The 24,116-nt window shown below is 29.9% G+C and overlaps 3 protein-coding genes across 8 annotated transcripts; all 3 read right to left on the reverse strand.

Annotated features, from left to right (window-relative positions):
* Positions 1–512: 512 nt before the first annotated feature.
* LOC137836931 (cyclin-dependent kinase C-2 C) lies at positions 513–6,884 on the reverse strand. Its single transcript, XM_068645731.2, has 9 exons — positions 6,176–6,884; positions 3,991–4,275; positions 3,026–3,343; positions 2,579–2,806; positions 2,273–2,370; positions 1,944–2,055; positions 1,501–1,860; positions 1,100–1,154; positions 513–815 (listed from the first exon to the last, which is right to left on the reverse strand). The coding sequence occupies exons 1-9, from the start codon at positions 6,515–6,517 to the stop codon at positions 808–810; spliced, it is 1,806 nt and encodes a 601-aa protein (XP_068501832.2). The 5' UTR covers positions 6,518–6,884; the 3' UTR covers positions 513–807.
* Positions 6,885–9,022: 2,138 nt separating this feature from the next.
* On the reverse strand, positions 9,023–17,941 carry PAP23 (purple acid phosphatase 23). 4 transcript variants are annotated; one of them, XM_090301585.1, is made up of 10 exons: positions 17,541–17,856; positions 16,659–16,850; positions 15,555–15,891; positions 14,895–15,112; positions 14,609–14,799; positions 14,070–14,351; positions 12,346–12,468; positions 11,564–11,638; positions 11,281–11,340; positions 9,023–9,159 (listed from the first exon to the last, which is right to left on the reverse strand). In XM_090301585.1, exons 1-10 carry the CDS (start codon positions 17,824–17,826, stop codon positions 9,118–9,120), a joined length of 1,806 nt encoding a protein of 601 aa, XP_090157711.1. In that variant the 5' UTR covers positions 17,827–17,856; the 3' UTR covers positions 9,023–9,117. The 4 variants fall into 4 exon arrangements, with proteins under 4 accessions (XP_090157711.1, XP_068501833.2, XP_090157712.1 ...); XM_068645732.2 differs by lacking the exon at positions 9,023–9,159 and adding an exon at positions 10,343–10,630 and having other exon boundaries at positions 17,541–17,932; XM_090301586.1 differs by lacking the exon at positions 9,023–9,159 and adding an exon at positions 10,343–10,630 and having other exon boundaries at positions 16,659–16,839; positions 17,541–17,835.
* A 1,586-nt stretch (positions 17,942–19,527) lies between these two features.
* LOC137836934 (glutamate NMDA receptor subunit epsilon-1, putative (DUF3598)) lies at positions 19,528–24,071 on the reverse strand. Of its 3 annotated transcripts, none has more exons than XM_068645734.2 (7): positions 23,781–24,071; positions 22,943–23,037; positions 22,284–22,401; positions 22,038–22,156; positions 20,790–20,970; positions 20,486–20,629; positions 19,528–19,936 (listed from the first exon to the last, which is right to left on the reverse strand). In XM_068645734.2, the coding sequence occupies exons 1-7, from the start codon at positions 24,006–24,008 to the stop codon at positions 19,646–19,648; spliced, it is 1,176 nt and encodes a 391-aa protein (XP_068501835.2). In that variant the 5' UTR covers positions 24,009–24,071; the 3' UTR covers positions 19,528–19,645. The 3 variants fall into 3 exon arrangements, with proteins under 3 accessions (XP_068501835.2, XP_090157714.1, XP_090157713.1); XM_090301588.1 differs by having other exon boundaries at positions 22,038–22,163; positions 23,781–24,062; XM_090301587.1 differs by having other exon boundaries at positions 22,038–22,181; positions 23,781–24,062.
* Between the last annotated feature and the right edge of the window lie 45 nt (positions 24,072–24,116).

The raw sequence follows: 24,116 nt of genomic DNA on the forward strand, positions 1-24,116 counted from the left end.
GCTCTTATTTATGTTGTGTTTTTTTAAATATCAGTAGAATATATTTACTATTATTTTTCTTTCATTACCACTAAGGCATGAAAGCTTGAATTGAGAAGAAATTTATTTCTCAATTTTTTCTTTTAATATAGGTAATATTAAAAGATATTTCATCAATGGTATCTATATACTAATAATAATGTAAATGAATTTATAATAACATGATTCATTTTATATTACAAAATATTTCAATATAAAACATGTTTTTTTACTTTGTGTGATTTCCAAAATTAAGAATAATTATATAAGTCATCACATTAAAAAAAAAAAGGCTGAAATAGGAATGTTAGTTTGTACTTCATGTCCAAAACAAAATACATGTAAACAAATTTATTAAGACATTAATTTTTTTTTTTTTTTATTGTTGTTGATTATGTCAACCAAATGAATTTTCTAAGAACACAAGCTATGTTAGACTATTTTTTATATAGTTTTTTTTTTCTTAAAACAAATCTTAGACTTAGAGAAAATTTGCATGTGTGGGAAAAGTGAAATTTTAAATGATAAAAATAAAACATTATTGTAGTGTATCATCTTCTATTTTTTTTCTTTGTTCCATGTATATATTGTAATGAATGTTAATGATCGAAGAGTATTAATAATTAACTATTGTGATCAAAAGGAGGGAAATGTCACCAAGATACAAAGAGAGATTAAGTAAAAAATTAAAATGGTTCAAATGTCCCTACTAATGTTCATCAATAGCATAAATGTTTTGTTAATCACCCTTGTAATGATGAAGATTACACCATTTTCACAATCCTTGCCTCATTTATCTGTAAACAACAAATTCATCAATAAGTATTCATCATTAGTTCACTCGTAATGTTATTTAGACAATATAAGTTTTTATTCACCTCAAATACAAAACATGTTTTGATTACTTTACTTTTAATTGTGTTATATAGATAGCTCATATAACAATTTGTACAACATTACTATTTTAGACAATTTAGATTTATTTTTTCTTCTTTAACTTTCTTTGTTGTCCAATTTATTATACAAATTATTTTACACATAACATTTGTCTTTTCTCTAATATATGAATATATTTATTTACCTCTTCCAAACCTTGATTTACGAATTGCACGTTGTGCATCAAGTTCCCTTCGGCCCTGTACAATGTTAAATATTAAATATAAATTAATTTAATACAAATAAAATACACAAGTATTTAGGTATCACATTAAAGTTCATTATCTACAAGAAAAAAAATGTCACAAAAGAAGTTAACATCTAACTTACAAGACAATTATAATATTATACGATGTAATAACTTCTAGTGATATGCATCTTTATATGTCATGTGTTAGTTTTCACAAGTCACACTAAAACTTGTGTTAGTTTGTGTTAGCAACTAGTGAGACCATGAGTTTAATTTGACAATAGTGATAAATTTGTAGGTATTGTGACTTAATATTCTAAAACATTTACTTATATTTGCTTGAGCATAATGTTTACCTGAGCATTCATCAATTCAGCAGGATCAAAATCCATTGAAACCCTTTGGTTAGTTAAATCATATGTTCCTTTGGCAAAGTTTGGATCTAGTGCACTAATTTTGCTTCTTGAGCCATCTGATAGAGTTGATGATGCATCTTGTTTTCTTCTTTTTACCCATGTATAATCATTGTTAGAACCTGGGACTTGTAGTGGCACACTATATCCATTACCATTGACAACATTCATCATTTGGGAAGTCTCAGACATAGTATCCAATGCAGACTTTGTATGCTCTTTGTACATGCCTCCTCCTTTTCCTCTTGTAAGATGTGTTTTGCCATCATCTCTATGACCATTTTGAGAAATGTTTTGCATGTTCTTCAGAGGAGAAAGTAAGATAAGTATTGCAAAAAATAATGATATTTAAGTAATGTAGTAACATTCCATTGAAAAATAAGTACCTCTTTTGAACTTGATTTACCCAAATTGTTTTGATCTTGCATAAGTCTAGAGACTCGTCTTTGTTGTCTTCTTGATGTTGCAACCTCTCTCATTTTACCTTCAATCTTTTTCCTAAGAGTAAGGATCAAGAGTTAGTTCCAAAAATAAGAGAAAAATGTATTTTGTTTAATTGAAAGCACATTTTTCAAGATACTAAAAAGTAACATTACAACACCATGTGACTTAATTAATGGTAAAACTCCAACTCTCAATGCATACAAGAAATTCAATTATATAAATAATTATATATGACAATATTCTATAAACAATAAATATCATAATAGTGTACCTGGATGAGTCTTCTTGAACTTTTACATCCATTTCTTTGCTAGGTGAATATTTTGGCAAGTTTGATGGGTTACAAGGGTATGGCCTGACACTAAAATACTATAAAGAATACACAACCAAGTTAGTTATACTTAGTTGGTCAACATTAAACAAACATCCTAATAAGTTAACATTTCTAGCAATACAAATATGAAGTCATGTGCATAAAACATCAACTATATATTACGGTATAAGATTATAAATAAGATTTTTTCTAAAAATGAAGAATACGTAATACAAAAATATTACAAATCAATGAAATTTTTACCTCAGACATTAAGGCAGAGGAAGAAGTTCCTCGGTTACTTGCGTCAATGGATAATAAAGTCTCAAGTAGGTTTATAGCAGATGCAGGAAAATCTGCACATCTTTCTCGAAGAGAGCTTTCATAATTTGTTTGAGGCTTGAACATGGTTGCATGAGGAAGTTTAGTCTTTTTCCAGAACTCCTCAGGTGGAGAACCACACAATTTAAAAATTTTGTGTAATTGTTCAACCTATACATTTAAGAAGTACATATACATGTTAAACTATAAAAGTAAATGTAAGGTTTGTGTTATTTTTATAATTATATGGTTTCTTAGGAAACATTTGCTAGCACATTCAAGTCATGGAAATTTATTTTCAACAAAAAAAATTCAAACTAAACAAAATGTGTGAATGTTCACATAGGTAGGTAGAAGTTATACATAACATGCATCAATTATGAAAATTACCTCGGTTCTCCCCTTAAGGATAGGCTTCCCAAGAAAAAGTTCTGCAAATACACAACCAACACTCCATAGATCCACTGACACTCCATAGCTGGTTGATCCCATCAATAGTTCAGGAGGACGATACCACAAAGTCACAACACGACTTGTCAAAGGATGTTTATTATCTGTACTGATTGTATTTGCTAATCCAAAATCTCCTATCTTGAGAACACCTTCATTGTTCAATAAGATATTTGATACCTTGATGTCCCTATGCATAATACCACGCATATGACAATGCTCCAGTCCACTTAAAAGTTGCCTCATATAACACTTTATCTATGGGAAGGAAACATCACATATGAATGTAACATTAAATATATATAAGTGAGTTAACTAACTTTTGAATACCCAAAATAAAGGTGAAAGTAAACTAAATAAACAAAGGATCATAAACAAAGTTTTATAACAGAACTTGAATTTTAAGTGCATAATTTGAACTTCCTTTTTGTTGGGCTTCACTCATCTCCACTAACTTTATCGTATAACACTTCCTTTAGACAATGCTAATTGTTGGGTTCCTCGAGCATATGTACTAGGGAGAGTTGATATCTAACCTAAGAGATATGAATATGATGAGTCTTTAGCCATTAACCAACCTGTATATAAGAGACATTAACACCACCTTCAACCTAAAACTTTAAGTCATTATGCTTGTGGGTCTTTCTCCTTTTATATATATATATATACTACTACTACTACTACTCACCTCACCCATCTTCACTCAATGTGAAACTCCATACTCTACACTAGAATTCCTCACACTTTTATATGCTAAATGTACTTCTAAAGAAATATATACTTTAGATAAGTTTAATTCTAAACATATTTTTCAAGAAGAGTAACAATAATTCAAACTTGCACTAAGTCTTGTCTAATATACACAATGAATAATAAGATTTATTACAAATGAGATGCTAACAAACCTGTGATTCAGTGAACACTATGTCAGAACGTGACACTAGGCCAGCAAGATCATGCTCCATGTACTCAAATACAAGATATATACTATTTGATAGACGAGAAGTGATTATACCCTCCAATTTCATGATGTTTGGGTGATCAAGCCTACGAAGGATCGTTATTTCTCTTGCCATAAACCTAATGCTCTCAGGTTGAAAATTGTCAAAGCGAACCTTTTTCAAAGCAAACATCTTTCCGGTTTCAACTTCACGAGCTCGAAACACACTACTATATGTACCTTGACCAATCTATACCAATAAAAACATTTAAAAAATATATTTATCATTAAATCAAAATGTATTTATAGAGAATAAGAAGATGATATACTCATTGTCATTTAAATAATATCTTTTAGCTTTTCCTCAAACTATGCTTTGAGATCTCAAAATTGAAAAACAAAATTTTACTAGTTTAGCTCACTTTTAATTAAATGTATAATTACATAACTTTAGTATTTAAATAAAACAATTTCATGAGTGATAATAATTCTACATTTTAAATTATCGTGTATCTACTAATTTTTTAAAATTTTAACAAAAATATTGATATTTCCAAAATAGTTTAACACAATGATCAAATTGTAAGTATGAAAAAAATAGCAAAAGAGAAAAGAACAAAATTTAAAATATAATTACTCTAAAAACATAATAACATTTCTTATACAATAGACTAGTACAATGACAAACATTACAACTTTAACCATTAAAGATAAAAATTCAAATTCAAAAGTCAATCATTACTCTAATACTAATACTAATATGGAGGTGTCACCTTTAGTAATTTTATAAATTACAATACATAACCAAAAAACACATATTACCGATAAAATAGTTATTAGTTAAATTATATTAATTTCAAAAATAATATATCATTAAAAGGAAGAAAAAAACGAGAACAAAATTTAAGGGAAATTTGAAATGTCAACATAAAAAAATTTATGATTAAAGTACTCTACTTTATTTAGTTTTAATATTACCTTTTTCTAGTAATTGTAATAAACTATAATATTATTCTTTTATTAAAATTGAAATTTCATTTTAATAATGTTAATGTATGTTATAAGAAATGTCAATATTAAAAGTTTGACATTGATAACTTTTACAATAAATATAACATAAAATGTTACAATAAATTATGTTTAATTAATGAAAAAGAAAAAAAAAGGGCAAACAAAATTTATTTATCTTTGGTGGTAGACAAAAGGAAAAGGAAAGAAAAGTTTACTTTGAGTAAAGTTTTTTTTTTTCAAAATTTTTTTCTTAAAAAATTCTTATTTAATTATAAATTAATTTACAATCTAAAGTTTACTAAATACGAAAATTGTTTTCAAACATTTTAAAAGTAATAAAAGTATAAAAAAATTGTTTTCCTTTTCTTTTCTCAATGGCAAATGTGTATTTCAATATAAAGCTTAGAACCCATATCACTTCTTAATGAGTTGTGTCATAATAACTGAACTTTTTAAAACTAAAAACAAGAATAAAAATATGACAAAAATATTATCACTTATCAAACAAGTCTATTTATTTATTTCATAACCCACTTTTGAAAATGAAAACAAAACTCATTTTTAATTGTTTTTCTTCTTTCCACTCTCTTTTTAATTTATATATCAAACTTTATCCTCTTTGGATACTTTTCTTCTATCTTACCAAGCATCCATACTCTAAAGACTTCAACAAAAAGACAATTTTTTTTCAATTTGTATTTTTCATAAATAAATTTAAATATAAATATAAATATAAATTACATATTAACTTTTGAATTGGATTCCAATTACATTTATATATAATTTATTATAATTTTTACATTAACTTATATTAAGTAGATTATTCATATAAAATACATCTATATTTACTTAATAATTAAATATATTCTTATTAAATACATTTTTTTAATAATTCTTTTTTAATACGGGTGACAGAGGATTAGAGGATTGTTGTTCATTGAAATATCAAGTTACATTAATAATGTCTCATATAAATTTTTTTATAAATATATATATTATTTTGTTTATATTAATTTTTATTAAGAAAAAACATAATATTTTATTAAAAGAGAGAAAAAAACACTTTTTTTCTACATAAAACAACAAGTTTAAGGAATGAAACAGAGCAAGAAGAACATAAACAGTATCTCTGTGATTACCTTTTCTAACTTCTGAAAAGAATCTGCTTTGAGAGGAACCCACCCTTGAATGGCTTCTGCTGCAACAGCAGTGAGCCAAGGAGGCCAACCAACAGCATTTTGTTCTGCTTCAACACTCCTCTGTGCCAACCCAACCCTCAAGTTAAAAGCCCCATTACTCTTCTTTGAACTATTTTTCTTGAACTTGTTGTTCCTCTCATTATCCAAATTTGCCTTGGAATCCAAAATCTTCAATCCGGAACGGCCCCTGCTGGAGGATCGATTCGTCTCTGAAACCTCCACCCTTGTTGGGGATGGAGAATAAGCTTTGGCAACCACACTTTTGGAGCTGATGCAACCCATTTTCGATCAAGAAGACGATGAAGAAGAAGAGAATGGACGATGGCGAATGTAGGGGAGAATTTCCCCTACATCAACACCCTCCAACCCAGAGCAAAGGAGTTCAGAGGAGAGGGAGATGAGAAAAACCCAGAAAGCAGGGCATTTGGAATTGCGAGAAAAACAATGGCTTCCTTCCACCTCTGTTTTTTTCTTCTCTCTTCTTCTTCCTCTGGTTTTTCCTTCCTCCCCTGTTTTTCCTCTGTCCCTGTTGTGTGAAATTGAATGCAGCCCTTTGGGTTTTCCCAGAAGGGTGTGCGAGACGCACAAGGAAAAATGGTGGCTTTGTTGTGGAATAGAACAAGGGAATGAACAACCCCCTCCATCCCCCAATTTTTCTCTCTGTTTTCCATTGCTTTCGGGAGGAATAAGGGGTTGAAGGAATTTTAAGCGCAAAAGCAGAGCATTAGAAACTTGTGGGTAAGAATTGACTCATGCATTTTTTTGTTGTTGAAAACTATAGAAAAAAATATGTGATGTGATGTCATAGTTTGGATTTAGAGGGTGTAATCCAAGTCTTTTTTTTATCAATGCAATATAGAAAGTAAATTCTTTGTTGAATATGAAGTATAATAGAGATGTATAATATTTAAATATTAATAATATCAATATACTAACAACAATTGCTTTTCAATTATTCATTAAACAATACAAAAGGGATTAGTTAAAGTCCTCAAATAATATTTCTAAGTTTATTGAAAACAAAAAAATTAGAAAAACCCTTTTTTCCATTTTTTTTAAAGTTTATATGTTTTGAAAAATAATAATAATAATAATATAACTAGCGGAAATGACAACGTCTAAATTTATAGTGTAATATAATGCATGTAAAGAAGATGAAAGAATTTGAATCTAATTAGGAAAAAATTGAATTTAAATTCATTACAGGAATATTTTTTTTTTCATAGATTAATCAAAACATAGAAAGAGGTTACTAAATTGATAAGAGAAGTTGTAAAATTGTTAAAGGAAGTTATTAAACGGATGAGAGAAGTTACTAAACTGGTAAGAAAAGTTGTAAAATTGATAAGAGAAGTTATTAAACGGAAGAGAGAAGTTATTAAATGGATAACGATTATTTATAAAAAAAAAAGGAAATTGTTAAACTGATATATTAAATTAATTGTAATTTCTTCATGGATAAAATTGGAAAAAAAAAGTTGTGTACATCAACGAGAAAAAATTTCATTATATATTATTATAAATAAATAAATAAATGAATAAAGACTTTGTTTTGTTTCAATGTGTACTTGGTGTGTTTTCAAAAGGGATAGTGAGCTCATTTGTATTAAGGAATCATGACAAGGACATGTGTGGTGGATAAACGAGTTCTATAGTATTTATATTGTTTGTTTTACAAAGAAGATTTTGTTGATTTATGTTGGGGAAAAATTGTTTAATGTATTAGTAAATTAAGTGAAAAATATTGAATAAGGTAGTACACACAATTTAAACCACAAAAATATATTTGGTGTAAACTATCTTCATAGGAAACTCAAATATATAAGTGAATAAATATTCTTTGTTTAAATAAATGTTAATTATAATATATAATATGATTTGACATAATATACTTTCCATTTATATTTCACATAATTTAATTACATAATTATTAGCACTCTAAAAATTAAAAAAAAATTCCAATAAAAGTATGCATATATACTCCATATTTTATTCACCTTTTACATAAAGTATGCATATATACTCCATATTGTATTCACTTTTTACATAGTATCCATGTCTTTGGTTTAGTGTGAGAATAAGAAAACGATAAAATCAAAAGTATTTTATAAATTTTAGGTTTTTTTCAACTATTTGATAATATTTAAAAGAAAAATATATAAATTGTTGTGCAAACCTAAATAAAAATATCTAAAACACTCCATTCAACACCTTAAATAGAATCATCGCTTCCCACCTTAGAACAACCATTTACGAATGTTTCACTCTACTGACCTTCATAATGATGTTCTTACCACCTATAATTTTGTTTATGACAAATGGAAGAAGTATATACATAAATAATTTTTTTGTATACATTTTATAGCTTGTACATTGTTTATCTTAGAGACATCATTTTTAAGTTTGTTTGTTGTTTTTAAAACTCCGATTATTTGAAAATATCAAAGTAACCAAATGACTAGGTAGACAAGGAGTAGTGTGTTTCCTTGTTATGCATAAAATTAATATTAGTTTTTATAACAAAAATGGAAAAGGTTGTAAAGACACAAATAACCAAATACATGGACAAACGACTTATCATGTTCAATGTTTTATCAATCAATACAAATTGACTTTTATGATAAGAATTATTAATAAGTTTTGGTTGATTTAATCAAAGCTACTTAATGTGTATCAAGAAAAATAATACGAGCACGTGAAATATTAAATCCTATACAAAATAATGAAACATTAGTCAACTACCTAAAGATTAGATGATGCTACACGAAGTTTAGACGATACTATACAGAAGACAAGAGGAAGTATAAAATAACGTCACCATGAGAATTAGATATGGTGTACACGTGGATATCACAAGACAAAATTTTGAATTACTTGATCATCTACTTGTTATCAACATTGACTGAGACATCTTCAAGATGATTCTGACACAATGAAACAACTTTCTAAGTTTGTATGCTCACTTTGGTAATGTTAGTACTATGAAGGAATTTATAGAGAAAAAAATTTCTTGGACATAACATTTTGAGTGCCACAAAAAATATATGTCAGCAAAAAAACAATAAGAACAAAGATCAACACACGACCTCCAACTACCATATTTAAGATGACTATATAAAAAAGTTTTTTCATGAAAAAATATTAAGAATTCTAAATGATTTTATGTTAATCTACATGTAACAATATATGTAAAGTTTCCAAGAAGGGTTAAGATGATAATATTATTTGTAAAACCTTCATTTTATTCTATCATAACAAGGAGGGTTTGTAGATTATACCTTCTTTTGTAAAGTTTTCTTTATTTTATAAGTTTTACCCACCTTTTTAGAATTAATATTCTATTTCAACCCCTTCTATATTTCTTATAATCTAAAACACCATTAGTATATTTTAATAGGTGTTTCGCAATCTAGAAAAACCCTAGTCATTATATCACTAAATATAATACATAAACCTAAAATAATTACTAATATTGTTGAAAACCTTGAATCCCCATAAGGTGTTTTTCGATACAATTTATTGTATACATCATTACAAATTAAACTTTGAATCACTTTATTAAGATACATAAACCTTTTACACTTGTGTGAGTTAATACTGATACATGAAGAAAAACATTTGGCAACACAAACTAATATTCTAATCCTAAAAGGTTATAAAAATATTTGCACTAGAAAAAAAATCTAAATAGCTTCAAATTGAGTGTATACTTTACATTATTTTATTTATAATTAATATTTTTAATGACAATTACAAAATGTCACTTTATTTTTACAAGTTGAATATATATAAAAAAGATATTGTCATAAAAAGATTAAACTGTACACATATTACATTGGTTATAAAAGAGGGGGTTATTGATATTGGTAGATAAAATATTAACTATATTGATATAAAAATAATTCAAACATCATCAATAAAATTAATAATATTTACCTGTTAATCAAAACTTATGAAGTATATAAAAAGAATAGTGTAAGTAACATTGATAAAAAAACATAATTGACATCTATTAAGAATGGAGAAATTGAGCAATATATAATTTAAAAAAACTATAATTTTGACTACATAAAAAAATTAAGAAAGATAATTACATCAACAAAATATAGTGAGCAAATGCATGATGGAAGTTATGAACAATCTAAAATAAGAGTGTAATTAACAATGCCATGTATACATAACTAAAAAGAGTACAAAGTGGAAAATATAAGTGGTTTAGTGAATATATAATAAGTGCTTTTTTTCTGTTTTAGAAAAAGTGATTTTTTCTCTCTAAAAACTCAAATAAAATCACCCATAATCTATCTCCATGAAACATCAAGAGAATATTTTTTACACTCAAAGGAGAACAAATGGTCTTGTGTTTTTATAGAATGAAACCTAGCTCCATTTCACCTTCAAAATGAAAGAAAAGAAAAAAAAAATTAGAGACAATTCTTAACCTAGTTTTTATTTGCATATTTTTCAAGTTTAAGGTATCCATTTTTCAATAAATTAATAAGAGAACAACTCCTTTCATGCTTTTGTTTCCTACACCCCACCAAACTTGAACATGATTAAAATTTCCTTTTTAATTTTTAAATAGGAGTGGGGATACAAGTAAAAATGTATATTTTGGATTACATAATTCAATCATTTTTCAAATTCGTAATTAGCTTCCGGATTATATAATTCAGAAGTCTTTTTTTTATATGCATGATTAGTTTCCAAATTACATAATCCAAAAGTCTTTTCTAACTTTTGGATTATGTAATCTATAAGCATTTGTTCAAATGCGTGTCCAGATTACATAATGCGGAAGCTAGTATCAAATCCAGACTTTCGGATTATTTAATCCAGAATACCATTTTTAGATTTGCTTTTTCAGACTGGAGTTTTGGTTTTACAATTCTATTCTAGAATTTAACACACACACAAAAAAGTCAATTATGGATTTCCATTCTGTAAATTTCAATTTTAGATTTCCAATTCTAGGTACAAATTTATTGGGTGCAATTAGAATTGATTGGATGGAGTAAACATCAATAAGATGTAATATGATTTACCTCATAATATAGACCATATATAAAGAGAAGCCCAAGGAATTGTGATGTGATGATAGAATTCTACGATAAACAAATAAAAAGAAAAAATGAATTTTTTTTATAAATTAAAATTAATTTATGCACTAGTTAAAAAAAATAAAAATTTAGAAAAACCATATTAACAAATTCTGAAAAGCCAATTTCAAATTCTGGAGAAACTCATTTTGTTTTATTTTTCTCTCTTGAAACTGTTTATGAAAAAAATTATCCAAACAAATATGAAAATAAATAGAAAGGAGCATACCTTAGAAAGATGACTAGGAGCATGAGAGGATTTAGGGTTTGAATTGTATGGAAGTGATTGTTGTGAATCTTGTGGCTGTTCCAACAAATGCAAAGGAAGATTCAAATCATAACCAAACCAAAAAATAACTTGAATCTTTAAGTGTGTGAAAAATTGACAATTAAGGTAAAGTAAACAAAATTGGCATTGAATAATCAACTCTTGACAATGAAAAAAAAAAACAAAACCCTTTTCTAATTAGTAAAATAACAAGTGAAAATTTTCTTCCTTTCCATAGCTTGAATTCAAATTACAAAAGCCTCTCAAAGGAAAGTCTTTACTTTGTTAAAACAATCAAACTTTTACTTCTAAAAACCATAAAATTTTAATGTAAAATGTTAGAAATCCCACGTCAAGTAGAAATAGGTCAAGTCATTTTCTATAACTTGGGGCGTCAGAGTGCAATCGCAGGTAACCCGACCGATGGAAGAACACCGTGGGATCGAAGTAATCTTTAAATTTTCAAAAAAAACTTAACAACAATGATGGTGTCAACAAGAAACAATGCAAATAATGACCATATAGCAGAAGAACAGACATCAATGATTCATGTCCTCCAAGCACAAATGGAAGAATTACGACAAAAGGGAATCGCAGATGCAAATCTCATCTTATAAAACCTGAAATGCTATGAAAAGTTTAGAGATGGGGTTATAAACAAAAGCAACAAAATCCTCACATTCACATAAAGCATCATAATGAGGAAAAAGCTTGTGCATAGTAAAAGCTTATGGAAGTATTACTTTTAAGTTTTTCATGCACAATTCAGGTTGCCTCACAATGTAGATTTGGTCACCAACTGCATTTTCTTTGTAGTTGTCTTCATTTCTGTGCCAAGTCCATAGTGCATATGTGGAATTCACAGCCTGCAACAAAATAGGATCATAAACTTTTGAAGAAAAGGGTAGAGATCACACAGATGAGAATCCATGGACTGTGACCATGTCATGAACAAAAAGAAAAATTCAATGAAATACATTATATAGCCACATACACAGAAAATTTTCATCCAAAATATATATAGACAGAGTTTCTGGTATTTTTGCATCTTTATATAACTGAGAAATGAATTAGTATATATACTTACAGATGTTTAGTATATTGTTTAATCCAGATTAGTTGTCTTGTTGTATTAATGGGTTTGGAGATGAACCAAGTGTACTACACTAGTAGTTGGTTATTAGTATAAATAGAATCATTGTGTAAATATCTCATCAATATTACACACCAATAGTTCTACCAAATTTTGTTATTTTCAATAAAAGAGAGTGTGTGTATTTTAAGACTTTCAATAAGAACACAAACTAGGAGTGTAAAAAAAGTGAGATAAATACTCACCCAAATTTGTTTGTTATTCTAGACACACAAGACAAGTTTAAGCTTATAATCCCTTGTGAGAACTCTATCCAATTTCAAACAACCTATGTATCCATGTTTGTGGAACTCAAATTAAAGTAGGTTTGTTAAAACTTTTTATTCTATTAAATGTTCAAAATATTTTTCATAGTCTACCTTACCATTTGATTTTATCAATGATGTAATTGTTACTTTCATCTTCTCATCTATAACTTATCAATCAACTTGCGTCTTCCATCTTCAATCTCTTCCAACTTACCAGTCAGCTTGCTCTTGAAGATGGAAGAAATAAGTTGACTGACAAGTTGGAGGAGATTGAAGAGAGAAAAAATGAGTTGAAGACAGAAATAATGTTCATGACATCCTCTTGATGGTAAATCTAAATAGTAAAGATACTTATATGAAAATAAAAAATATTTTCATCAGTCAATAGAATGAATTTTAAAACTTACTTTAATCATTAAAATATTGTTTTTCTTGATAAGGAACTCGTGGAAATAACTCAAACTCTCACCGATGATGTTCTAAACTCATTTATACAATGAGTGTAAAGGAAAAAAAAAATGATAATTTGGCATAAGAGATAATCATTTATTCATATAGAGAATTCTTTAGCATAAAAACTATCTAAAAAAGACTAAATTAATAAACCCCAAAAAATACTTAAAAAAGAGATTTGATAAAGGTAAGGAAGGAAAATAATCAAACAATTTTTAAACAAGCTTCCTAGTTTTAAACAAACAATTTCAAGCTTTGAATTTGACTTGTTTAAATAAAGAGTAAAGTTGGAGCACTACTTTTTTTCATTAACCAATAGCTTCTACACAAACACTTCCAAAGAGAAGAAAATAAGAAGAAAAAGGTGAAATAAACTTTTCCATAAGCTAAAATTAGCATATGCATCAGTAAAAAATTACCTTATAAAAAACTAATCTAAGACAAGTTCTACAAAAGAGCAATGCATAAGCTATTTTAATTTATGGAGATTTTTTCTTTTTTCATTTTAGTGTATAGAAAACTTTATCCAAACAGATTCATACTCCTATGAACTCCAACTAGAACAAAACAATTGATGATTGAGCCAACTGAACCTGCAGTGTGAAGATTTTACCTCAAGTATCCCATGTCCAAAACTACTTTCTCTAAATGCACTCCACTCAGGTTGTTTGTTCCAACAAAAGTTGCCTTTGGCAGGACCAGTGGAAAAATTTGATTTGCAAACTCCTCCAAATTCTGGTATGTTATCTCCAGGAGAAGGACACTTTCCAGGGTCATCTGCATGATCAACATCTACTTTCTCTATGTTTCCACCATCTCCAACTGTTATGTAGATTGGTGCACAAGGATCCAATGTGTAGTTATAAACTCTGTTCATCCTCTCATAAGCATGAACCTGCAACATGCACAACATGTGACACTGTTTGTGTGAACAATAGGAAAAAAAACCTACTTGTAAAATAATCTCAATTTCAACACTGTTGTAGATGAATAATTGAAAAAACTGTGTGCAAAACTAGTTTCACATTTTCCTAATCCTATAATATACTAACAACATAAATCCATCATAAGAAAACAATCTATGTAAAACTGAAGAAGAGAGACCTTGGATATTTACAAACTAATGTTCTAAAATACAAAAAATCAACTTACATGACCATTGAAAACAATGTCTACCCTGTATTGATAGAGAATTTCTTCCATTTCCAATCTCATGCACTCAAATTCTTGATAGTGTGAAGCATAACTGTTATACCAAGGAGGATGCCATGCTGCTACTAACCAAGGGGTCACACTACGGTCTATCTTCTGCAGGTCTTGCTTCAGCCATGCAAACTGTGCACCTGGATTGAAATACTTCAAGTCAAGTTGAACCATCTAAAACTATGTGCATGGAGTGGTTAAAAATTACACAAGGTAAGCATTAGTTATCATTTACCAGTGCTATTGTAATCAACATATGCTCCTAACATGATAAAGTGTATGCCCCCAGCATCAAAAGAGTAGTAGAAGTTACTTTTAGAGCCACTTTCTTCAGCAGGAACTGCAAATCGTGTCAAATATGATTTGAATGAGATTTTACCAGCTTGAGGTTCAATCTCGTGATTCCCTTCAATAACCATCATAGGAACTTCTGAGGTCAAAGGCTCCATAAACCTGATGTTTGAGAAACCAAATTGCTTTTCAACTTTTGTATTACAGATGCTAATATTTCACCACTTCCTCTCCCACCCTCAATATGTTTTTCTAACAATCATATGCTTGATATTGAGAAAATAGACTATAGTCAAACATAGCACCAATAATGCAGCAATTCACAAGCCTAACAAACCACTAAATGAAAGTAGATGCAGCAAAGCAGAAGAAACATTTAGCAAGAAGCTAGTCCCTCATCACTGATATTTTCAGCTTGCCTTAATAAATTGGGTTATCCAAGTCTCATTTTCACAATTGGGAAGTATAAATGCCTATCTATAGTCTATATAGAGAAAAGTAGATTTTTTTCAAGTTATTGTTGAACATACAATTAGATTAGCATGCTTCAGCTAAGGCTTGATTACATAATTTGTCACAGAACTCAGAACTTGAGGTAGTTTACCTTCCCCACCCATCCCATCGGGGTTGATATGTTTCTCTAATAGGAGCATCTGGAAATGAACATGAATAACATGAAGCTCCCTTTCCACCAGTTGTCAGATACTGATTCGCATATGTTAAATCTCCAACCATTAGAATCATTGAAGGATCATTATGAATTAGATGATCAATAGTTGATGAAGAATTTCTTGTGAGGCCCAGATCTCCAATAACTGCTATTCGAGCTGGATAATTATTTGGACTAGGTTCTGGAAAAGTCTCAAAGAAACGCTCTTGGCTCATGGCTGGAATAGAACTATCCCCACATTTGTAATAATATCTGGTTCCAGGTTCAAGACCTGCACCAACAAAGAAATATCTCTGAACTTTCTCCAAATTGATCAAATTTGTGTCATTTTACTTATTCACTTGGTTTATATCTTATAGTTTGTATCTTAACAAATTTACAGAAAATAAGTACTATTAAGGATTTCATATTCTGATACTTTATTTCAAACTTTCTTTTTAACAAAAAAAATTGATTAGATATTGTTATGTGATAGGTGATATGATTAGAAGAGTACTAAATGAAGAATGTGTAATTGGTTCCAGAATTGAGTAGTGTTTTTTTTTAATAAAAAGTTATAAACATCATTATGAAACTTGACATCAGCTAGATTAGAATTGAGCAGTTTGAAACTCAAAATAGACAAAGTTAGGTTATACATATGGCACAACTTTTGAGTGGAATGCAAGCATAGAGAAAGAAGCCAATATTTTGGAGACAAAATAGAACATTCTTTCAAAGGATTTTTATCACAAGAACAATAATCTTTCACAAATTTATTGGACAAGTAAATTCTTTTATCCAACAATTGTGTCACTAGACAGACATCAAACTTTGTGAAGCATTGCTTCCAAGAACCTAAGATAATTAACAATGACAACAACAACCAAGCCTTTTTGCCACTAGATCATGTGCTGGCTGCATGAATCAGACAATGTTATAAATCATGTCCATAGGAACACATCAACCAGTGGCATGTTCCTTGTCAGTAATCACTGCTTCCAACTACCCTCCATTTCAGCAGAAATGCAAATAAAAAGTAACTCAAATCAAACATACCTTCAAGTTTCACATGATGAATGATCCCAGAGGTGTAATTCCATAGGCCTTCAAAGGGATACAACTGACTGTAAACAACAGAATCACCTTTCCCAACACTTGTGTACTTGCCACTCTCTTTCCCATACCACACCTCACTTCCAACAGATGCAGGATCTACTGGGGTCACGTTGAGGCCAATCTGTGCATCCCCTTATCCGAAACCAAACAACACAACCAAGCAACAACAACTTGATGCTTTAGAATACAACACCATCAACATTCAAAAGAAAATTTAATTTCTATCCACTTTAAATTCAAAGAATATTACACTCTGCAAATCATAAATCATCCTTGGTATGATTTCAAGATATTTATCATAAAAGTCTATGAACATAACATGCATGACAATATGTAGTTAAGTTATTGTAAAATTTTCTCCTAAAATCAAATAACCGTGCAAATCTCTTTGAATCGTTGGTGTACAGACTAAAACATCACAAAATGACAATAGAGTGGTCTATTTCGTTCCTCAAAGTGCATGACAGATTCAATTTAACCCTGCAATTCAATAAAAAAGGTCCATGAAAGTAGCTATCACCCCTATATATTATCATTAAAATGCAATTTAATTCTTACTTGCAGATACTAAATTGCATTCTATAATAACATGTAGTGATGAATGTGAAAAACAAGAACTACTTTAAAGGACATCTTTTTAGTTTATTAACAATCAAAGACTAAGTACTTAGTAAGTAGTAGTCATATACTTTGAGGATCAAATTCACTATCAGGCTTATGAGATCAGATGCCCCATAAAATCCTTCCGAAATATCATGAACTCTTTGTTCTTAAAAATGACAGCTTTTTTGGAAATTCTGAGGAGAGGAGGTAAAGTACTACCAGTAACCCAAGAAACCCACATAGAAGATGGTGAAGAAATTGCAAGAGCAATCTGTTCAGGGAAATTCAAAGTGACATTCTTTCTGAGCCTTGGATGAGTCATGGGCAGGTCATCACTGCCCCGTCGCAGTGATGGGTCGAACCGGCGGGTTACAGGCTTAAATGGGCCATCCAAAGTGGTGGGAATGTGGCTCTCAGTCACTGCCATGATGGTGATGAAGCTGCAGCTCATCATCATCACCGAAACCATGGGCAGCAGCATGCACAAGGTGGTGCAGATTTTCATTTCTGACACAGTGAATGAATGAATGGATGAAACTTTTTTGTGTTTAAGATGTTGTATTGTTAAGGGTAACTAAGCAAAGCATTAACAAGGTTGATCAGTGTGGTGTAACTGTAAAAGACTTGAATTTGAAGTTAAGTAGTTAACTCAACTGATGTGCCATATGTTGTCGCTTAGGTGGCATGTTATCCTCGGCATCCCCGTTCATATGTTGGAATATGCTGCTTCCTAGCCGTTTTCAACCACTAAAAGATAAAAATAAGTTTCTTTTACACTTATTTTTCTCTCTCACTCTCACTTTATAACTCTTTTAATAATAAGATATTATACTTTTTTTAATAAAAAATAATATATAAAAAAAATTAAAATGAAATAATAATAATTTTTTCTCTCACTTCTACTTTACAACTCTTTTAAAAATAAAATATTATATTTTTTAATATAAAATAATATATAACAAAATTTTAAAATAAAATAATAAATATTTGATTATTGAATGTGGATAGCACGTAAGAGATGGCAAAATGTGATCTGACCTGTTTTAGCCTGATACGCAAAGGTCGTGTAGGCTAGAAATAATAACACGCTCCGTCATGTCATAAGATATCAATATAAAAATTGATATCATTTTTTACACAATAAAAAAAAATAATAAAATTAAATCAAATTTAAATATTTTAATGAAAGAAAGTTTAATATCTAACAAAATAAAGTAAATATCAACAATATTTCAATGAATCAAATGATGCATATAAAAATTAATGTAAATAATTTTTTTTATATCATTGACCATCACCAATTTTTATTCCCAAAACATGATATTCTTCTTTAAAAGTGATAAAAATAAAAAAAGAACAGTTGTTAACCCTGTCCGTTTGGCATGTTAGGCGGATCATACCAATACAGGTTGACAAATTCAAAATATCGTCGACCGATCCATTTTGTCATCCTTTCGTAAAGGTGTCAATCTATCATTGTTATTTAAGTGGGTGTTTTTTTTTTGTCATAATATCATCACCCAAAAACTTGTAAATTGTAATTTATTTTTAGAATGTAACATTAGTGCTTGTATTACTTAAGTGTTAAAAAATCATCTACATTTCAAAGGTGATGTGAAAGTTCTTGAGAAACAATTTGAAGAGTAAAATATATTCTTGTTTTATAAAAAATAATCATAATATTAGCTTTAATCTTTACAAAACAAGTAGCCCATGCATTTATTAAAATTAATGTAAAAATAAAGTTTTACACCTTTCTTCCATGTTTTCTAAGTGTGATTTTAAACTTGATATCGTTGCTTACTCCTCACTTTTATACTTTAAAGTTGAATATATAGCAGTATCATAAAATGGTTCAACTGAACTGGTATGATAAATGTGTGCTGTATCTGTTCTCCACTCAAGTGAAGATGTTTTCTTTTATATTTTGTTGAAGTATCAAAAGAAGACTAAATACAGAGTTTTATGAGGGTGACATAAGACATTGGCAAGCTTTGTGAGTGATATTTATCATCTGAACTAAGGTTGGGTTTTCCTTAGAATAGGAACTGAAATTTGGTTTGATCATGTTTACTATGTATTGTATTTTCTTTAACTAAACTACTTTTCCATCACCATGCAGTTGATCTAAATGGAACTAATTTAGATAAGTAACTAAGGTCTCATAACCCCAAAAAAACTGCATTCCGACCATAGGCTCAATAAATATACTAAAAAAATCACATTCCTCCAATGGATGCTAAGACAATATGAATATTTATTGCACAGGCCATTTTCATACTCAACTATTGGATGGATTTTCGAGAAAAAAGACAACATAGGATTCACAATCTGGTCTCATAAAAATAAGTAGATGAGACAGCCAAGCCTTGCACATCATATGTGCGAACAAGTCTTTGCCTCTTGTCAGGTGTCTCCAACCAACAGAACTCCAAATGGAACGATTTTGATTCTGCCACACTTTTTGCTATATCACAAGGGCATCCCATGTACATTCCACCGGGTAACAGTATCATCTGATAACCTCCATCAAATGTCACCAAATAATCTGATACTGTGCCAGTCCAATGCACATTGGTTGTAACATGTTCCCCATCAGATATTGAAGTAACATCCTGATATCCAAACAAAAAACAGCAACAACATAAATCTCTAGTATTGAGAAAGTGGTGATAATTTTAAAACATCTCATGGTCCACATCATATGAAGGTAGGGGACAAGGACTCATGTTGAGCCAAATAGAAGAAATAACTTCTTTATCAAATGTTAGTACATGTCTCCAATAAAATAAATTTGAAAAAGGGGGATTAAGTATACAGAGGATAATCTCATTCAATAAAGATTATATGCATCTTATATGGTATGTGTCTGTATCTTTTGTCAATTTTGACGTTATTTTTGGGTCTGTTTGTTGTGTGTTAATAACTCCATTTCAAACATTTGAATAGTAGAACTAAATTTGCAAAAGGGAGTTAAAGAGTAAAAAACTTCATAAAAGATATTCAAACAGAAGACAAAAGAAGGGGCATAAAATAAAGCATCAGGGCACTGAAATTTTGATTTTTTTTCACAGACAAATAGCATAATTCAGTGCTTTAACAATTCTGTTAAACTAAAATTTCACTAGGACTATGCGACATTTTGTTATTGAGTTGTAAAATACCTGAATAAGTTGGCCATTGTCATCCATCTCATGTAACACAACTGTATTGGCATTAGCAATTGTAGAACCATACACACCACTTCGGTTTGTAATGGAATGACCTTTCCATTTACCAAGAAAAGGTATAATCCTACTATTTGCATCCTGACATGAATGAAAAAGGTCATAAGAAACATAGATACATAAGATATTGTTCTGCTGCTGTCAAAATGGGTAGAACATTCCAAGCAAAAACTCAGTTATCAAATATGCAGGAGACACACAAACAATAAAAGAAAGTTGCACACATCTCAGTTAAGCTCACCCCAGAACTGTCAAGTACAGGAGGAGGCCCATCACTTCTTTCCTCTAGGAAGAGGATAAGCATATCTACAGTGCCTTTTGGCTCCAAAATGTGAAAGGCTCTTGCTCGCCTATCTCTTTGTAGAGAGTACAGGCAATTCTCACATACAACAGAAGGTCGCCGAGAGGGAAGTTTGAGATTTCTGCACCATATGGAATTGTAAAGTAAATAATCTAAAGCATAAAATAAGACATGCATATTAGTAATTTAGTATGCCTTCGTTTTATCATGTTGGAGCTCAATTGTCAAATCACTCAACAATAAAACCTTCAATCATAACAGGAAGAGGTTCTCATTACAAATGTAAGGTGGCAAATGGTGTAGTTTTGCACATTAGGCTGTTAAAGATTAGAAGAAGAGTAAAACTGGAAAGCCAAGAAAACATTTAACATAAGGAAAACTACTAAAAAATATCATGGTTTTTTATATTGATTTGATACAGCAATGACATCAATTAATCAATGTGAAAAACAACCTAGTCGAATAAAACTTGGTTGTTTCTGTCATGGTATTACAGGATGTTCCAGATAAATCAAAATGACATTAAATCCAAAGGTTTCAAAGTAACCTTTCAAAGTAACCAAGTAAGCAATTGCCATGATGATATATTTTTAATTATAATCAAAGAATCAGGGTTTGATTTGAAACATTTATTTCCCTACTTTTCCTGAAAGACTATAATACTAGCATCAAGTCATTATTTTAGTTGGCCTCAACAGTTGGACAGCATAAAGGAAAATAAGTTGATAAAGTAATATGATGCAACACCAGCATTATGTTACATTGGAATAAAACTTCACATCAAGTTGAAAATTACTATCATCAAGAGCAGTAACTGCAGCATCACATTTAAATATTGATGTTTCCTAATTTCTTTCTCTATTTTCAATTGAGCTTAGGAAATATCTTAGTAAAAGTAGAAATAAAGATATAGCCCCACCACACCACATCCTCAGATTACCACTTATAATACGCAAGCTTCCAAATGATCCAACAAGAACTAATTGGCCCATTTATCCCTATGATACGTCAATCTGAACAAGTGAAGCACACTCCATTATCATCTTCACCAAATGCAGCCTAGACTTCATTTACTAATGCAGTAATGCATTATAAATGTTATAAGGTCAGCAATTGTTACACTTCACCAATATAGAAATCAGTCAAACAGTGCTATCTGGTCTCTTCTATGAAAAGAAGCATTTTTACCTTGGTGATTCTTCACCAGTGTCATCTTCTCCGAGAACACCTTGCCTTAATACTGTTTCCAACATGCCAGCTGTTTGGTATCTCAATGCAAATGCCCTCTCAGATGGGAAAAAGCCTATCTGCAAACTAATTGTGATGGATACACTAAAGAAACAATGGGATCATAAAGAAGGAACCAAAAAATGTTTTGAAAAGATGATGGTTTACAATCCAGTTCAAAGTTCCAGCATAAGAAGAAAATCTCACTTGTTGATATTTGTCAACAGTAAACATATTGGTTTCTTTAATTTTGTACTCTGCCCATTCAGCATCATTGTCATCTCCAGAAATTGAAGTACTTGATGAAGGTTGTTTAATATACAGCCTGCAAGGAGAAACAATTAACATAAGGTGCCCTTTAAACTTTTAAGCAACCCTGATGATGAACAAATAATTCTCAGACTTAAATGATTTAATACAATGGGGTTACAGTTCAGTAGACTGAATCCACTCTCCTTGTAAAGAACCACATCATTTGTGTTTCAGATTCTAGTAACACACAAAATTTCAGATGCATTTTGTTTATTTTAATTGATATGTTTTTATTAACAATAACAAAAATGCCATTTGTTTTAAATTTTTGCCCTGTTTTACAAAGTTTATAGAAAAAGGAGGAGAGAGTGAAAACAATATTTTGTTATTTTCATTGTTTATGGTGCAAATTCTGAAAATCATAAAACAAAAGGAAAACTAAATGAAGATTTTGACCAAAAAAAAGACATTATATCAATTGAAAAATAAGATAAAAACAATCCATGCTCTTTGTTTACAATTCCTCTAAACTTCTAGGTGTGTTGCATTATTTTCCCTTGCTTTGTTCATAAGAAAAGAAGCATGCTGCTAAGAGGGAGAGAAAAGATTATTACGTTTGAATGAGACTCATGAGTTCATCTTCCCCATAAGAGCTAGCGGAAAGCTTGGTACTCAGTTGTTGCAACATATTCCCACATGAATCAAATTGCTACAAAACAGAGGAAAACAATGTTACTCAAAAAAAAGAAATGAGATCAATAATAATATATAGAAAATAACTTGGGCACAGTTGTTTAAGTTGAGTACTTTTTTTCCTTTTGAAATTTGAACTTAATAGACAATAATAATCATTAAATTTTAATTTGTACACACTACCACAGTAAAAAGCTTTACATCACTATTTAACCATAAATCATTCTAGCTGAACTTTTACATTAGTCATTCTGAAAATCACCAAACTTAACTTTCATGTCAATTTGTGATCAGATGACAGTGTAAAATGCCTTTAGATTGTGCATGAGGTAGTTTAATTTTTGGCTCTTGAAAATTATTTATAACATATTTCCCCATAACTCCCAGCAAAAAAAATCTTTTTTTAATTATTTAGCCAGTACCCCAACAACACTGGATAGCATTTTCCTTTTGATTTTTATAGGCAGCAAAAACTTTACACTAACAATGTCTTTCTAGCATTTCCCAAGGTAGTTATTATGAAATTTAACAAACTTATCATACATGTCAAAGTACAATTGAATTGGATGGCAATGCAAAGAGCATCTAATCTCCACACTTTGTAAAAACATCCTCAACAAATCAAACATCCTTATAACTGTGTTTTGAATTATAAGACAAAGTACATTGCACTATAAAGAGTGAAATAAGTAAAACCAAAATTTGTCCATGAAAGCAAAAGGGTAAGCAAATAATTTTCAAAAGGGGTTGAGATGGTACATAGAAAGAGCCGTTCCACTTTCCAGAGTTAAGGTTGATGAAACGTCGCAGGTTGTCTATGCTCATAGTAGCTTCTTCAAGGGTTGGGGAGGAAGAAGATGCTCTGATTCTGGTAAAAGGGGAAGAGAAAGAAACGGAGTTTGGGTGAAGTGAAAAGGAGCGAAGGGTGTTAGTGTTAAGGTTGGGAAGAGAAGGAACCCAAACAGAACACTGAACAGAAGAAGCCATTTTTTGTGTCTCTTCTTCTCAAAGTGCCACCAAAACACTACCACGATTTTGAAGGATAAGACCCTTCAGATATGAATGTGATAATAAATATAAAAATAAAAAAAAGTA

Source organism: Phaseolus vulgaris, chromosome 4 (genome assembly GCF_051622355.1).
Source record: "Phaseolus vulgaris cultivar YP4 chromosome 4, ASM5162235v1, whole genome shotgun sequence".
NCBI classification, from domain to species: Eukaryota; Viridiplantae; Streptophyta; class Magnoliopsida; order Fabales; family Fabaceae; genus Phaseolus; species Phaseolus vulgaris.

What these genes read in the sequence shown, in the direction of transcription:
- LOC137836934 (XM_068645734.2), bottom strand. Translation starts at nt 24,008, where the DNA reads ATGGCTTCTTCTGTTCAGTGTTCTGTTTGGGTTCCTTCTCTTCCCAAC. An exon ending in CTCATGAGTCTCATTCAAAC is followed by an intron (nt 22,402 to 22,942) that starts GTAATAATCTTT and finishes TTCTCCTTGCAG; the next exon opens with GCTGTATATTAAACAACCTT. An exon ending in CTGTACTTGACAGTTCTGGG is followed by an intron (nt 20,630 to 20,789) that starts GTGAGCTTAACT and finishes CATTCATGTCAG; the next exon opens with GATGCAAATAGTAGGATTAT.
- PAP23 (XM_090301585.1), bottom strand. Translation starts at nt 17,826, where the DNA reads ATGAAAATCTGCACCACCTTGTGCATGCTGCTGCCCATGGTTTCGGTG. An exon ending in TGTTGATTACAATAGCACTG is followed by an intron (nt 14,800 to 14,894) that starts GTAAATGATAAC and finishes ATTTCAATCCAG; the next exon opens with GTGCACAGTTTGCATGGCTG. An exon ending in TGTGCATGAAAAACTTAAAA is followed by an intron (nt 11,639 to 12,345) that starts GTAATACTTCCA and finishes TTGTTGGAACAG; the next exon opens with CCACAAGATTCACAACAATC.
- LOC137836931 (XM_068645731.2), bottom strand. Translation starts at nt 6,517, where the DNA reads ATGGGTTGCATCAGCTCCAAAAGTGTGGTTGCCAAAGCTTATTCTCCA. An exon ending in CCTCTGCCTTAATGTCTGAG is followed by an intron (nt 2,371 to 2,578) that starts GTAAAAATTTCA and finishes TATTCTTTATAG; the next exon opens with TATTTTAGTGTCAGGCCATA. An exon ending in GTAAATCAAGTTCAAAAGAG is followed by an intron (nt 1,861 to 1,943) that starts GTACTTATTTTT and finishes TCTCCTCTGAAG; the next exon opens with AACATGCAAAACATTTCTCA.